The following is an 18200-nucleotide window of genomic DNA, read 5'->3' as shown; positions in this document are numbered from 1 at the left end:
TTTGTAATGGATACAAAACTTCCCTAAATATAAATACAGAAACCGGAACACCGCATTAAAGTTTTCACTATTTGTTAGAAATTAATTCCTTTTTTAGTTTGACGTTGCCAAAACATGAATATTTATCATTTAAAACGCTTCTGTAATTGAAAGTATATGATTACGAAGAACGATTGTAAAGATAAAGTCCAGGTAAAGGCTTTTAAGCTGAGTACCTGTGTTAAGTGTGTGTTTGGTACTGCCGATTGCAACAAAAGAGAGAAGTGCACAACTAGAAGTCATAGCAGTCCCATATATATAATTTCAACGTTCTATTGTTAAGCTAATCGTTTTTGCAAGATGCATATATTCATACGTAAAGACATCACGAAAAGAATGCCTTTTTAATCTATTTTAAATCCACTTTACAATCAGTTTGGGTAGATCCATTGGGAAATCCTTTATTCTGCCCGTACTTCGCAACGTTATGCAAATCATTCAAATGGATTCAGGAACAGTCAAATGGATATTTCCGTTGAAATGTGATGCTCTAAATTTTTTGTGACTGCAATACTTTCTTTACTTCGTACAAGGAAGTAAAAACGCACTTGAACGGTCAGTACTCTTGAAGAGTTAAATTAACAATCTTTTAATGATAATTTGTTCTGAAATTTAAATCTGAATTTGAAACATTTAAATTTTTAAAGGTTAACTAATGGCAGTCATGATATATACTTTTCCTTATACTCGAAACTCTTACACGATTATTAATTTTTAGTGTCTCTCTTCTCTAGCATCAATAAACATTTTAGATTAAGATTCTGTAGTTTCAATAAATATTCTGTTCTATAGTTTCAATAAACATTTTATATTTTCTTAGAAGCAACACAAAAGATCGTTCTTTTGTGTACTTTTATAAAAATATACATATACACATTTTATAGAAAATAATATACGTTATATTGCGTATAGAAAGTATTAGTTGTATTGGGTGTAGTATTGTGTATAGGAAGTGTATGGAATATAATACACATTTTATACAAAGAATTTTGCATCTAAATTTTCTCTTTAGCATTCTGAGATAAAGATTTCGCATTTTCAATATAATTATCTGCTACTCTTTTTTTTTAATGAAATGCAGAATAAGATATTTATTTTAGAAATGGTTCCTAAAATTCATAGAGGCCTCGAATATACTATATATAATTTATATATATTTATATAATTATATATATATTACAATTTATATATATGTATATAAATTGTAAACTTGTGTAAAAGTCGAGGTTATTGCATTTCAAAGAAAGGTATTTTCAATAAACTGGAAAGGGAAACAATGCTTAGCTGAAAGTTAAAATGAAAAATGGGGGCAAAACTATGTTCTTGAATGCGAGTAAATATAAAGAAAGTGAAGTATCTGATCCAGAAAAGAAAATCCGCCCACTCAGAGATGCATTGCATCGGAACTGGGAATACCTTCTAACACTGTAAGTAAAATTGTTGAAAGATCTGAACTTTAAAAAAAATGTTTAAATCTAAAATTCTTCTGTTTTGCTAAAGTGCATTGCGGAAAGAAAAATAAACTATAGAAAATTATAGGAAAAGTATCTAGCTGCTGATAAATAGAAATTTGTGGTAACACTTCATAATGGTGTACTTTAGTGACTGAAATGAAAAAGATCAATCTTCTCTTGCTCAGCTTACACAAATGACCGTGCGAAACAGCTTCATCAGTATACAGAAAAGTTTCCAATAAGAATCATTATGGTTGCAGGATTTTTTTACAAGGGTAAATTAAAACTCATAAACAAGAAAAAGAAGAGAGAGAGGGAAACAACTCAATTAAGACCTAAAATTAATTTCTTACACTACACTATCAGTAAAATATTTTAGAACCAATTTTGAAGAAGAAATTTAAGATTTATACGTAAAGTACATCAATAAAGTTGTTCTTTATGTGGTAGAAAACGTTTCTAGTCACATGTATACGTCAGTTGACGCTTATTCAGCAAAACAAGAATAAGAAACAGGAAAGAAATGTATCCCATTTAATAAAATGTGCGAAACATTACCCGCCGCTTCTCCTACGGACTTTCTTTGCGCTTTCGTTTCTTGTTAATAAGAACTTTCGGCATTCAAAACCATTAACTGGATTTTTTAAAACGACATATAAGTAGTGTTCTGAAATTGATATGACGATGCTAGTTTACGTTCATGGAAAATAATTCAAGCTAGGAGCTATAACCATGAATCAAAACTATCAGACAAAAGTAAATCGCTCAAGAAATACACCTTTTATGCGTAAAAAATAATTATCAAACCCTTTCCACAAAGCACGAACAACCCTCTGAAGAAGTATACCTGAATGAATATGTCTTCTTTTTAAATCGAACGAATACCGGGGTGGTTAATCAAAATTTAAAGCTTTTTTTTTCTTTTAACAGGTTCTTATAACTATAATAACCTTTAGTGGTCGATTGATGACTGTTGAACACCATTAACTGAACTCGAATTTTAATGCCGGAAAGCTATTTCACTTCATGAGTGTTTTTGTGTTTTCTACATGTGTCATATAAAACAAGCCACTATCCTTTCGAGCAGCGGTTCTCAACCTTTTGACTAACACGTACCATCTAAACAAAAATTGAAACACTTAAGTACCACCACTATATTTTACAATGATTTCTCGATTTCTCGATAGAAATATTAAAAGAATATATATAGTGCCATCTGCACAACGTATTTGTATTAAATATGCACACATCAAAATATTAAATTAAAAAATTGGTTACTATTTTAATTATCGAAATTCATGCTATAGTACTTTAATTCCAAAATTTAGTGTGGTGAAATTTGAGCCTGTTTATGAGATATCAGTTTCTTTATGTTCTGTTCTTATTTCACTTCGTTTTAAACATAAATTAGAATCCATTATAATTCCCTAAATAAACAATTTCGAAATTCAAATTTTGAATCACAGATGAAAATTTGAGTTTCTGATCGAAGTTCAAAAAGACGATTTAAAACTTTGCCTATGGATAACCACCCTACTTCCGAATGTAACAAAAGCGTTTCATGTTCACTGCCCATCTCTTGGTATAAAATCGTAAATATTCTTGAATTTAAAGCTCGACTTTAAATAAAATTAACAGTTTTCGCAACTTGACTCAAAATGATTTTCAGGTTTCCGCAGACTGTTTTGGCTACTAAAGCTTCACGATGAATGGAGCAGTGAGTAAATTTAGTTTCAGGTGCGACTTTCTTTATTTGAGAAATAACACCGTAATGTTTTCCTGTTGAAGCTCGAGCTCCGTCATTGAATATGGCAATGCACTTATTCCAAGGAATATCAGTCTCATACTTAAATTGTCAATTATTTTGAAAATTTCATTTGCAGTTGCTCTGTCATGATGAGATTCATAAAATAAATGCTCTTCGGCAATTCGTTTATCTTCTTCGAAACGTAGGTAAGCTAATAATTGAACAAAGTCCGTTGTATAAGTACTTTCATCCAATTGCAATGTGAAATACTCATTGTGTTTTCTTTTTTAAATAAGTGACTCTTTTATGGAATTTGCCATTTCATGAATTCGTCGATTTGCTGTATCATTTGATAGCGGAATATTATTAAGTTCATTAGCCTTTTTCGTTGATTAATGTTAAAACGGTATCTTTAGCTGCTGATAAAATAAGGTTTTCTCGAAAAGTGTGAGCCTGCCCAGTCTTCTTAATTCTTAGGCTTACTAGGTAACTAGATTTCAAAGCTTTTTCAATTGAAGTAATAAAGCCCTTCATTTCTCGCTTACTGGTTTTGAACTCCAATAATTTCCTCTTAAAATAGCCTTCAGATTTATCCTTTAAATTGGCATGCTTAGATTCAAGATGCCTTCTAAGAAACGATGGTTTCATACTTTGGTTGGGTAATATTTCACAGCAAACAACACCTTGAGGTTAAGGATCCATTTCATCTCCATTCCAAATAAACCCAAATGATAGTAGCTTGTCCTAGATCCATCACCTGTCAATCACCCGTTTTCCGCTTAGTCAATCCTAACCGTTTTTCCCTTTTGAAAGTCTAGGTTTGTTTTATTATTTTCCTCGAATATTTAAATGCACAATATATTACGTGTTCTTCAAAAACGAACGACGATACTCTCAAATCGCCTGGAAAAGTGAGAAATACAAAGCAACAAAAGAAAAAATTCCTCCTGTTAGAGACTTCAAATCGACGTAAAAGAATTATTCGAATTGAAAATAGAACAATACGAGCCTTGAAATGGTGGAGTCATAAAGGGTAGATATGCCAATAAATCGATTTACTCTAAAAGAATTAATGAAATCTTTTTATAGGAACTTAATTTTATTTCCTATTAAATACAGCATCTATTTCTATACGACCTTAAAAACATCATTTATGACAAATTTTGTTACGTCTAGGGCTTTAATGTTTGTGAAAATAAAAACGGATTATTTGGCTAAAGTCCATGAGCGACTGTTGACTTTGACCTTGATCGTATTAATTCACGAGTGTTAGAGATAAATCTGAAACAGGATGTTGGGGTTGAATTTAATAGTTAAAAATACTTTGTTTATTTGCGTAACACCTATTATTCGCTGGCGTACCACCAGTGGTACACATACCACCGGTTGAGAATCACTGCTTTAGAGAGTTCTCAAAGGAGTCCTTCCTCAGAGTCCACAGCATATCTCTTCCTTTCGGTACAGAGTTTCTTACATGCTTTGAAGTTGTCGAATAAGCAAAAAAGCAAATCAACACTTATCTGATTTTTATCTAATTCATTTCTTATTTCTTACAATACGGAAACAAACAACAACACTTTTGTTTGTAGAAATTGCTTGCTGAAAAGAACATTTATTTGTTTTCTGTTTGAGAATGATCACTAACATAAAAAGTGTACGTGTACATCATTTAAAAAGAAGCGAAGTTCTCAAAAGATGTAACTAGTAGAAGCTGGTGATTTAATTAAGGGAATGATTAAGCGACTAGCCTTGAAAATCTTTTTAGTGACCTGTGATATCTAAATCATTACACTGGGATTATATTTAGGTTGGTTAAATCATTCTTTAATGCTTTTGTAAAAGCAAAGCATTCACAGACAGCAGCCATTAGTTCAGCCATAAAGAATCGCAATTTAGTATTGTGATCCTCGTGAACATTCCCTAAAGAAATGTCTCTGAAGATATTTCTTGATGAATTGTTCTCTTTCAGCTAACGATATTTCTCTCCACTGACCATGATCTCGAAATTTCGCTAACCTATTTGTTTCTGCTATCCAAGTAACGAGAAACGAGAACAAGCTTTGAGGTTTCGCGGTTCCTTGTTTCCTGATTGCTTTTGTTATACCGCCATAAACAAAAACCCGCTGATGCGCATATACTTCCGTCTCTTGTTATCTATAATCCGTACAAAAGAATTTGTTATACTTTTTTTCTTATAATCAAATGATAGAATAAAACCATTTTCGTTATCCTGTCAAAATTTCTTGGCTGCCTATCGGACGAAATCGCTGAACGTTTACTTTTTCCTCTTATTTTTCAATGCTTAGAAATAAAACACAAAGTAAGTATTTAATGAAAATCAAAATCTTCAGTCAGTGGCTGAAGAGCAATACAGAGTTTCGGTAACAATATGCAACAATCAGTTTTGATGAGATATTCAAGTAATGGAAAACCGCAACAGCAGACTAAATCGTTCTATTATTCGCATTTTTTCTAATAAGACTACTTTTAGTATCGTTACATCATATACCATTAATCTAGAGAAATTTTTATCATGATAATTTCGAAATTCCAAGTACTATAACGCCTATATAATAATTTTCTTCTTTATAGGCTCTGACTTGATTGCTTGGATGCTCAAAAACCTCGATGTCGAAGACCAAAGTAAGTTCCTTTTCTTTCATTATTTTTCCCGAGAAATATTTTCGGAAAAGGATGTGAGATTGCTAAGTGGGAGGGCGGTAGATGAATAGGCACTTGTTAGGGAAGAATAAATAATAGTTTTAGCTGAGTATAAAATAAATTTTAAAGAAGGAGAACACACGATAAAGTTAAAGAATTTCGATTTTTTAAAGCTATTTTCAGAAAAGTAGCCGAGACTTTCTTTGCGTATCCTCCACTTACGGTTGAGTGGGAGGGTAACTTATGCAACCCATATAGTATTTAAGAGTAAGAAACAGATAATCTGCTGCTGCCTTCCTGAAAATAAGTATTCAAGAATTAAGTAACTCCATTACAAGGAATCCTCAACTCGATTTCTTTAAACAAGTAGGAAGGAAAAATTAAATTCTATTCTTGATTCGTTTTATCAATGCGTACTTGAAAATATCTGCTTACGAAATTGCAAACTTAAATTTAAAATAGCTTTTAAGGAATTGTGAGAAGAATGCATATTAATGCCAGTCATTCATTCTTTAGTTAATATTCAGATTGTATTTAAACGTATCTGGCGCTTAATTCGCATATTAAAACTGCAAGCAATTAAAAACGAAATTTATAGTGTCGTTGTTTAAAAGATTATTGAAATAAAAGAAATAATTTAGATAACATTTTGATTACATTAAATATGGTAAGATAATGCGTGCTCTATTAATAAATCATTCGGTAAATACCTCTTTGCAGTTTGTACAATATCTTAGTTACGTCTCATATGTTCTAATCGCTTTCCACGTCGCATCTTTAATAAGCTGAAATAGCTGAATAAGCTGAAACAGAACAACCGCATATTTCAGTGAGTAACCTTATTTATAATTTAAGCATATAGAACAGGAACGGGCAACAAGTTGATCGCGAAAGGATTTTTGGACGATCATAGCCAAAGGAGTGAGTACTCACAAAATAGTGACTTCAGAAAAAAATAGAATTAGGAATCTCAAGACTCAGTTAACAGCAGAACAAAATATTTTTAAAAAGCCCCCATTAAAATATATGTAGTGACTACTACATCAAAGTAGGCCATACTTTACTAAAAAAATTTAATGACTGTCTAATACTTGTTGGCGAATAATGCAGTTGTAGCTAAAAAAAACATCGGAATTCGCTATTAGTTTCACCCACGAAGCTTATAATTGCTTCTAAGAAAGCATCAGTTTTTAGCTCAGAACTGATTTTAGAATTTAGCTTAGAGTATTGCGAGTTCATTATGCGAGTTTACGCATTTGAAGCTTTTTGTATAGCTTTGCGTTCGCCATTCTCAGTAGTTTGAAGTAGTAACTACAGATTGCGCTCTGTCATATTGAGAAAAACTGTACGAGAACTTTTGTGTACGAGAACTTTGAAATGTTCCATAATTGTAAAGCGTTTTGAAAAAATGAGTTTCATCAAGTTACCATCTGTTCTGTGTGCATGCAATTCATTAAGAACTCGTACGCGCGTAACATATTTTAATAATTTTATTGTGACATGTTCCTGAGACCATACATTTCTTTTATCTAGCTAGACTTTTATTCTTATATCTGGAAGTATTTATCTATTATATTTTCTTACATCTGGCTAGAGTGTCGTAACCTATATAATCTACAGTTATGCGGATAGCTCGTATTGTAGGAATATCAGATTAATTAAACCCCAATGCCAGAAATCTAGAGAGAGAGATAGTTTATATATTTTTAGAACGAATTCGATAAAGAATTTTAAAAAGCAAATGCATTGAAATAAAAAGTTACTGCAACAGTTTATTATTTAAAATGAGAAATATCGTTTTAAATTTATTCTTCTTAGAGACATTAGGTATTTTTTGGAAGCAGGCAGGATCAAAAAGAAGCAACGCCTTCGCCCGAAATCGAACCACGGGCCTCTGGAATACCGGGCCAGCGTGCACACCACACTACGAAGGCATGCTAGGAAGACCGGAGAAATACCTTATATACTCCCCCTTTTAAAGGGCGACTGGGGTTTTTTAGGGGACCCAATCGCCGAAATCCTGGGTGGGGAGAATCATCATCCGCCACCCTTTTAGTTCGAGCGCCACTGTAGAGACATTAGGTATTTTTTAGAAGCAAGCAATGTGAAAAATGAGCAAGGCCTTCGCCGGGAATCGAACCACGGACCTCTGGAATACCGGCCCAGTGTACAGACCACCACACCACAAAGGCATCCTAGAAGTATAAAACTGTTTTGAAATGCATGGTGTTATGGTGTAAAATTTCTAAGTGCAAATATAGCAACATTTTTAATATAAAAGGGAAAGGCCGTCAATCATTACTTCCGCCTGGAAAGAAGATTTCAAGCGAATACCGGAAAAGATAAATACTGTTTCTAATGTTTCTAAAGTTAAGTAGTTGGAAATAAGAGAAAATCTGCCAACGCAGAAATAAAGTCTTTAAATAAGTCTTTAGAAACAATAAATAAAAAAATAAACTAAGATTTACAATTCAAAAGTAGTTAAAAAACACCATGTTCTCTAACTTTTACCCAGGCATGTGACTCAATGCAGAACAATTTGTCGAACAGTGTATTAAACCTATTTAGGAGGTAAATGCAAACGCATCATAGCTCTTGATAAAGCACGGTTTTACATAAACGCCTGCAACAGAGAAAGGTCTATTTATTATTGAAAACGAAGAGAAAAATATGTACATACCTGGTTCCGCCAATGCAAACAAAGTTTCAGCAACGGATTTGCGATTGTCACAGGATTCTCTTATAATGGGAAATTAAAAACAAGATGAGTGAAAAAACTGTTAAAATCAACTTAGCATACTATCAACAGAATGTTTTACTTTCGATGTTTACAGAAGAAATTCCATTTCTTTATTCCAGTGACTTTTAAAGAGTGAAACTGCATCAAGACAAAAATCAAGTCATATTTCGAAACGTACCACTGCATTCCATGACAAGAATGAAAACTGACACAAGTATCGCATATAAACCTTTTCAAAGTATTCCTTTAAGTCCTTTGACGTTTCATCTATGGACTGTGTTGCCTCTGGTCTCTAAAAAAGAGCTCTTTCTAAGCAGTAGCACACCAAGATTTATGGACTCTCTTAAAAGTGGTGGAAGAGGAATGAAAATTAGTTCCCCTAAAAATTTTAAAATAAGCCCTTCTATCAAAAAAAATGGCTATCTATGAAAAGCCATGATGCAGATTTATAGATAAAACGGCTATAAGTTTTGACTTATAGATCGAGCATTAAAAAAAAATTCTTTTTGCATCTTAAACATTAACAAAAAGGCCCGAAATCGTTCTAAAAATGTGTAAACTTCCTCTGTACTTCATTTTATATTAAGTTTGTGTTTTTCGAAAATTTATTTATTAATATAGAACTACTTTTTTCTCAGAAGTGAAGCGCAGTTCGTCTTTGCAATAGCAAAGGATACAAAATCATAATTGAGATTTCAGTTATTTCTAACCTCCGAAGAATTATGTTTTCAGTTGTAATCACAGAAATTAACCATGAAATGGATTTTTCGCGATATTGTCTTTGATACATCTAATTTCAGTTAATAATGTTTTTTTACAGTTAATAATGTTTTTTTTACAGTTAATAATGTTTTTTTCCAAATAGTTAATCTGTCTTGCATCTTCAGCTCAACAAAAGCGCAAAACAGAATATATGCTCATTCTAACATTTTTGTTATCATAAAGATCCACTGCTTGCAATGATGCGCTCTTTCGATCTATTTTGCTATGCTTTATAAAAAATGACATCAGAAAATTAAATTTAAAAATAAAAAAAAAAATAAATAAAAAAAAAAAAAAAGTTGAAAGCTTTCATATTTTATATTTCACCCAAAGGAGCATTATTTTAACGGTTTGTGTGTTACCTTTGTTTATTAAATATCATGTTCTTTGCTCTTAAACCATAAATTCAGTTCAAAAGCAATATCACAAAATATTTAAAAGAGAATATCTTTAGAATTTCCGGTACACGCTGGAGATAATTTTTTTTTCCAGCGAACAGTGTTGTCATTGCTCGCTTTGAAATCGTTGAGTTTCTTAATCGAAAATTCATAAATGCTTTACAAAATATGAAATAGATTAAAACTAAATTCCAAATTCCAAGTTTGGGCTTCCAGACGCCCATATCTGGGTGGAGACGTACGTTATTCAGAATTTGATAACTCTAGGCACCGTTGTTTTATCACAATGCGAGAAACATACATACCTTCATGTAGATTTTTCTTTTTAAATTTCTTTTAATATACTAATACAGGACGATATTATTTGGTGGCAACAATTTTAAATGTGATTCGCCGTTTATAGTGAATCGGCGCAAAATGCCGAAACGAAATTAGTTGTCCCTTTGGACTAAAATTTTTTTATTTGTACTTTTACGATGAGTGTAAATATTATTAGGATTCGTAAAAAAATAAAATAAAATAAATTAAAAAACCAGATAAAATATTTGAATACATTCTTAAATATTCAGCTACATGTATAAGATGACTGTGATTTTCAAAAAGTCTTTTTAAAGCAAAAGAAAGAATTATAAGAAAAAACCTGAAAGATTTCCGATTTTAAATTACGTCCAAAGGGGCGTTTTTTAACATTTTGTCTTTTACCTTATTTATTAAATATCACATTCTTCGCACTTAAACCATAAAATTAAGTTCAAGAGCAATATCGCAAAATAGTTTTGAATTGAGCTTATCTTTAGAATTCCGATACAGAGGCTCGCGCGCTGGACATAAAAATGTTTTTTTCTGTACAGCATTGCCATTGTTTGCTTTGAAATCCTCGAGTTTGCTTATCAAAAATTCGTTAAAGTTTTACAAAATGTGAAATCAATAATAAAACAAATTCCAAATTTCAAATTTGGGCTTCCACATGCGCATATTAGCAGTAGGATTACGTCATTCAAAATTCGATGGCTCTATGTACCGTTGTTTTATCACAATGCAAGAAATATAAATGCGTTTATACAGATTTTTCATTTCTTCAAATATAATGCAGAACTGTAACATTTGGTGGCAATAGCTTTAAAAGTGAAACGGGCATTTATAGTGAATCAGCGCAAAATCGCAAAGCGAAAACAATAGTTTTTCAGGGACAGAGTACCTTTGGACTAAAAAAAAGACATATTCAAGGATGAATACAGCAAATTTTGACTTGAATATATTGAACGATAAAAGTGCGAAAAGGCATTCTGCTGATTATTGCGTACTTTAATTTTGGCGAATGGTAGCGCATGAAAATGATGAGAAAGTATATACAGTAGCTCACAAAAGTATTCGCACACTTAATGAGTTTCAGTGAAATATTGCTTTATTCATTAATAAAAATTAATATTTTAAAATGAAAATTTTTTAATAATATTTATATTATATATTCCTCTTAGCAAAAATGCATTAATTATTTAATGAACATACTATAACTTTTTTTTGAAAAATCAATAGTACAAAAGTAACCGAAAAGTTACTTCACAAAAGTTTTTGTACTCTTTAAAAAAATCTGCATATATTACTAAATATTGTACTATTTCTGTCAGTTAGTATTTTTAGTGGGTTTGTGACAACGTTCAAACGTCTGGGTGTAGAGTTCACCAGTTTTTTTTTTTTTTTTTTTTTTTTTTGGTAATATTTGCATCAATGTTCCTCCATTCTTCCATCATTACTGTTTTTTGTTCGGTTTTTGTTTTAATGTCGTGTCTTCGTACTTTAACCTCTAATTGTCTCCAGAATACTCTGTTAAATTTAATCTGGTGACTGAGATGGTGATGTTTTCAGAACTTGTGGACAATTATAGACACCCAAAAAGCGAACGTTGAGGGCCGTGTGCTTAGAATCGTTATCTTGATAAAAAAATTAATTTGTTTCCAGCATCCAGATTTTGGGTGGATAGTTTTAAACTAGCTTTTAAATAGTTTTTTTATTTAAATAAACTTATTTAAATAAGAATTTTAAATAGTTTTTTTTATTTTAATAATAAATTAAACTAGCTTTTTATTTAAATAAAGCGCATGGTTCATTGTGCCATCAATAAATACTAAATTATTTAATCCTGATGCTGACATACACCCTCACACAAGAATACCTCCACCGCCATGCTTTACTATACCAACCAAGGTATTGGGATTAAACTCCTCATTTTTTTGCTCCGAATAATTATAAGTCCATCGTAATCAGAAATGTTAAACTTGCTTTCATCTGCAAATAAGTCATGATTCTAATACGCTTCGGGCTTATTTACCATTGATTTTGAGAAGAAAAGCGTAAGAAAAAAAAATTTCTTCGAGCACAGCGACCATGTAATCCAGCTGATCTGAGTAATGCAATTGAAGTAGAAAAAGTTTTCTGTAAATTCTTCAGAAATCTTTAAAACACTCAAACTTGGATTTTTCACAGATTTTCTCACAATAAAGCTTTGATTTACGTTGAGTCGCGTCAAGTCTTTTTTGCCGGACAAACTTTTCTTACTTTATTTTAAATCCGATTTTCTTCTTTAAGGCATTTTATCACATACTGCACCGTAAAATGGGAAAATTTTCCTAATTTAGTCACATCCGTAATTTAATTTCTCTCCTTATGATGAAAAATGATCAATTTTCGAATGCCGTTCGTTGTTTCCTTACACCTACGAGCTGTTTGTAAATACTAAAGAAAAACATAACGAAGTATGCAAACAAAAATAAAGCCAAACAATTTTTTTAATCTTCACCAAAACGCAGAAATAAAAAAAGTGGTAGATGGTAATTTTATTTATGAAATTTTAGGAAAATGTTTCTGTACACGATCACTTTTGAAAATTAAAAAGTTTGGTTTTGTTCAGTCACATTGAGATGACCCCAAATTGCCCATGAAAAGATTTCAACTATATATATATGTAATAAATAATTGCTTTTAGCGCATATCGTTTGCTTCTATCTCAAAAATTTCAGCGTCACCTATGTATGTAGTTTCAAATCAAAATTTGAATCTGAAAATCCTGCGTTCACGAGAAGTGGACGTGGTGTACAAGATAAAGCTGTCTAGTTCATATTTAATCAGTTTTATACAGATAAATATTTGGAAATATATGGATATACGATATTCAGATATTTTCAGATATCTGTAAAATTGATCAACGATAGTATATAAATATTAGAAAATAAATCGTTTCTGATGCATTGTGATATTGCTATCATTAAAGTGATTGTGTCAATTGAAAAGAGAAATGCATTGAGAATTAAAACATTTAACAGGTTATAAATAATGTTAAACTAGCTGATGTGGTGCAAAATTAATTTTTTGATAATACGGAAAGTTTAATAAACGTATGCTTTCAGTAAATTTCATGAAAGTCTTTATTGCGAAAGTTCAATATGACCTCTGAGGCTGTTAATGCCATTAAATATTTTAAACTGCATAAAATTATTTCATTATTTTATAAAAATGTCATTTTGGTTGTACGAATAATATTTTTTGTCTTGAAGCGGAAGCTCTTCACTTGGGTCACTTGATGTCGGCGCATGGTTATTTCTTCCCCATAGATGACCACATTCTGACCGTAAAGGCAGACGGAACGTTCTACAGGTTTCAGGTATATTTTTATGTTTCATTAGTCTCAAAATATCAAAAATATCAATCGTGTTTTACTTTTCTTTCATTTCTTCTCTTATCTCTACTTTATATTCTTTTGAAAAAATGCTGAGAATTTAATGCTCTGGATGTATATCTACACTCCTCAAAAGTGAAATTGCAACACCAAGAAAGAATGCTCGTAGCGTCATGCAAATTGCAGGATCGAAAGTTGTGAGATGGATATGCAAATGATTAAAAAAAACAGACACAAATATACCAATTTATTCAGTATCTAATGTGCCCACCTCGGGCAGCGATACAGCCCGCAATCCGGCGAAGAATGTTCTCAATGAGGTCATTGATGGCTGCCTGAGGTAGCCATTGCCAAACTACATCAGCTGCTGTACGCAGATCATCCAGGGTTTGCGGCCGTGGTCCTCGGGTAATGTCACGTCCAATGACATCCCACAGGTGTTTGAAGGGATTCAGATTTGGAGAGGCTGCCGCCCAGGATGGGATGTCAAATACGGTCAGGTTGTTAAAAGTATGCCGTGCACATGCGGCTTCGCATTGTCTTGTTGGAATACCGTGTTGGGTGCGCCTTGCAACCAGAGCAGAACAACAGGCTCCACAACTTGCGTTATGTGGCGGTCTGCTGTCAAACTGCCGTTAATGTGTACCAGTGGTGTCTTGTGATCAAACGTTATTTATGTCACCCCAAACCATAATGCCTGGTGCAGGATCGGTGTGACGCTCGGCGAAATGGGCTGTTTCGTAGTGTTCTCCGGGTCGCCCGGTCGACGGCCGTCATTCCTCCACAGACAGAAACGAGATTCATCCGTGAACAAAACCCGATGCCATTCGATGGTCCACGCACTATGACGCTAACACCACACCAGGCGTCTATGGGCGTGTGTTCAACAGTCAATGGTGCCCCTGTGGCTGGTATCCGTGAACGTAACTATACTTCACGCAATCTTTTGCGAATAGTTTGGGTGGACAAATTCACCTGCTCCTGGAGGCAACCGGCTTCGTATGTCACGTGACGTAGAGAAAAGGTCTTCAATAGTTGACCGCCGAATACCCCAGTCTGTGCGCTGTGACGAGCACCTGTGCGTACCACTTCCTCTTCGACGTGCACGTACGTCTTCCTGAATCCATCGTGTGACACAACGTTGGATGGTTCTCACATAGTGCCCAACATGGATGGCTATTGTGCGCAGCGACAAACCAAGCTCATGGAGTTGGATAATGCAGTTACGTTTCCTGGTCGTTAACTGATAGTATTGAGCTCGCCGACGTTTCAGAGGCATTTTATATGTTTCTTCTAAAGTCTCCAATGCTCCGTAAACTCTCAGATGCTGAAATTCGTTCGTTCGTTTTGGACAAGTATTGCCGCGATATCACGCCGAAGCGCGACGTTTCCTGCTCAAAACATTTATTGCTTAACAGCACATAACGTTGATAAGTCTGGAGCATAAATAGGAGGTCGAAAATGATAACTATTTATGAGAAGAGAAAAGATCACAGATCATCATTCGTGTAAAAGGCATGCGGCCTGTTGAGGCTTTTACCAGTCTACAATTCTTAAGTTCCTAATGACATAAAGATGAGAAAAAAAATCCGAGAGAAAGTGGCTGACCTTTATAGCCCTCATATGCGTACCACGTGGTCTAATGCTTGCGCAACTTTTATGATTTGCATATCCACCTCACAACTCTCGTTCTTGCAATTTGCATGACGCTACGCGCATTCTTTCTTGGTATTGCAATTTCGCTTTTGAGAAGTGTATTTACAGAATGCAGAATATGAAAGAATTCAATATTCAACTCTTTTTTGAGTCATTATTGTTAGATGAAATATTTTATAGCGTCAGTTATCTTCTTTGATTGGATTTATTACTTTTAAAATTTTCTTTGGCTGACTTCTTTAAATAATAGATAATTATTTTAATTAATGGCCGACTTAAAGCCAATCAATCATCAAGGTATCAATTAATAGGGTAAGAAATATTTCAAAACGTTTCATTTTTGTAACTAAATATTATTAAAAGTTATTTGAATATACATTTTGTAATTTTGATTTCTCTTTCGGGTGCTAAGACAGGCCGGTGAGTTAGCGCTTCGTCTAGCTTAAATAACAGCTTAGTCCAAAGAATATTTAAACAACCTTTTTATTCTAAACTTTATTCGATTGAACAAATGTATGACTTGTGCTTGCAATTTAGTTATCCGCAAATTGCTGAAATCCAGATAACAGAACTGCTAACTTAGAATTTCAAAGTAATATGATATCGGAAGCTATAATGCAAACAGCTTAAACGTTGCCTCAAATTTATTAAATGTGCGATTGGTTTCTGCTAGCAGAATGTTTAAAACCAGATAATAAAGAGCAGGGCGAAAGAATAATACTATAATCAGTCACTGTTAAAAGTCTAAATTTTAAAGAACTTCATTTCAAACAAGTACTTTTTTATACCTTGGATAAAACTAACGAAAATAAGTGACACCACAGTTTCAAATCATAAGAAAAGGAGTTAATTAACATAAATTATATATATTTAAATAATCGAAAGGTATGAAACAACATTTACTGTCTGATATATATCTAAAATACAATACATTCTTATATTCTTTTTTTTCGAAATGATAATTAAGGCAGCAGAACTTCTTTTATCTGAAATAATTTCAGGTACAACTATTTTAAGTAGCAAATATTTTCAGATAACATAAGGTAATTATTTACAATAATTAAAAGTAGGAATAAATACCTATACCAGTATTTAGTATGCATTACATTGTGCTAACACGTTTACATTGCTAAACTTTTGCATATTTAATTCTTATAAAATAATGAATGATCTGCAGAATGTTTTCACCGAATTACTGATTTCCAGCTATGCCTTTCTATAATGCATAATCCGTGCTGTTTTTCATCGGGCTGCCGTTTTTAAAAAAGAATGCAATACAAAATAGAAGGACATTGATACGCTACGTTATAAATCAATAATCACTCATTCATTCACTCTCTAATCACTATCTTTGCAAATGACTCTAATCATTATCTTTGACACTGAATTCAAGTAAGAGTTCAGGTAAGAGTCCATTGCCTCTTCTCTAGAACTGTTGTGGTTTCGAGTTGAAGAAATCTGTTAGCCAATTTTCTAAGAGAAGCTTCATCGTGAAACTCTTGTGCCTGAATAGTGTTAGAGAGACACCGGAAAAGATGGTAATCAGAAGGGGCAATAATTTGGAGGAAATGTTCTTTGTTCTCTACTTAACACTCCATACTGATTAGCCTTGAAAGTAATTATAATGAGTTATTAAAAATAGAGAAACTCCTGTTCGCAACAGTCAAAATCCAAACTGAAGAGAAACAATTAAATAATGAAAAATGAAAACTTCACTATGCAGTGTTTTAAACCTAGTGAAGAACAACACGGACCGAATGATTCCACAAAATTACTCCGTTTCTTCTTCGAATCGAGACGTTAGACAATCCCAAGGAAAAAACAATGTCCTTCTTTGCTATGCCTATGGTACTGTGCTGAAAACGTCTCCCATTTAGCATACCAAATTTGAATAACTGTAGAGACATTAGGTAACATTAGGTACTTTTTAGAAGCAGACAAGATGAAAAATGAGCAATCGTCTTTGCCGGGAATCGAACCATGGACCTCTAGAATACCGGCACAGCGTGCAGAACCACTACACCCCAAAGGCACGCCAGGAATGCGGGAGAAATACCTCATATAACAATTTTAATAATTTCTCTTTCTGAGGATTGTGAATATCAAGGAGCACTAATAAATTTCTTCCCAGAAAAGCAAAATTCATTTAGAATATTCTGCAGAATATTTTTATAATAAATTCAAATATTCAAATAACCAAAATTTCGGTTCTTTTTTAAATTTTTAACAACTTTTATGCATAAAGCTATCATTAATCAGTATTATTATTAGTCAATGGATTTAGGTACTTTAAGCAAACTCTTGAACAAAACTTTATATAATACTTCACTGTGTTTGTAATTTTTTTTATTTCCAATGGCAGATTTTAAACAGTTACAAGAACAAAAAAAAAAAAAAAAAAAAAGAATACAGCAACACAAAAAGCTCTAACAGAGTCCATTAATCTAGCATGTCTCTTTCCTCCTAATAACGCCCGGCGAGAAAAGTCTTGCGCAGAGCAGGACAGCGGAGAAGATGTGCGGTATCCATCACCTCCTCAGAACTGCATAGAGTGCATATCGGAGAAGGAACAATTTTGAATATAGGGAGATGATATCGTAGGCAGTCAATGTACGATGCAAGGCGGAATTCAGCGGCCGTTCTACGCCTTGAGCCATTACACAAATTGGGGATAGCACTCTTCCAAGACTTATGAGAAACACGATGATAAAGATCTTCATGAGCACGTACTTTGAAATATCTTTTAATAAGATCCCTAACAGTATAGAAAGGCATAGGACGAGAAATATTCTGCATGATTAAAGCACCCTTTTGCCAGGAAGCCAACTTCCTGGCAAAAAAAGGTGCTTTTTCTCATTACCCACAGCGAGCAGGAACCCACTGGAGGGCTATAGTTTTCTCAAGTGATGCCAGGTTTTTTTAGATAATATCGACAATCCAATATATCCTGTGATATGAGAATTTATTTGAAACGATAGCCAACAAAGCAGCTCGGTAATCACTGAGGATAACAGTTCTTTTGAATTTTTCCAAGCAGCATGGCAGCTGGTATAGAGCTGTGCGAATCGAG

The 18200-nt window shown here is 33.1% G+C and overlaps 1 protein-coding gene across 1 annotated transcript in view; it reads left to right on the top strand.

The window, feature by feature from the left end:
- Nucleotides 1-18200, top strand: part of LOC118193625 (regulator of G protein signaling 7-like) — a 280378-nt gene that overhangs the window by 142709 nt on the left and 119469 nt on the right. Inside the window, exons 3-4 of the mRNA XM_085823737.1 lie at nucleotides 5833-5883; nucleotides 13353-13459. Of these exons, the coding sequence (XP_085679863.1) occupies nucleotides 5833-5883; nucleotides 13353-13459 (158 nt within the window). The remainder of the gene's footprint in view (nucleotides 1-5832; nucleotides 5884-13352; nucleotides 13460-18200) is intronic.

Source organism: Stegodyphus dumicola, chromosome 9 (genome assembly GCF_044657685.1).
Source record: "Stegodyphus dumicola isolate Sdum_Otavi_A_Nest chromosome 9, ASM4465768v1".
Classification (NCBI taxonomy): Eukaryota; Metazoa; Arthropoda; class Arachnida; order Araneae; family Eresidae; genus Stegodyphus; species Stegodyphus dumicola.
This window is presented reverse-complemented; position numbering and strand designations above follow the sequence as displayed.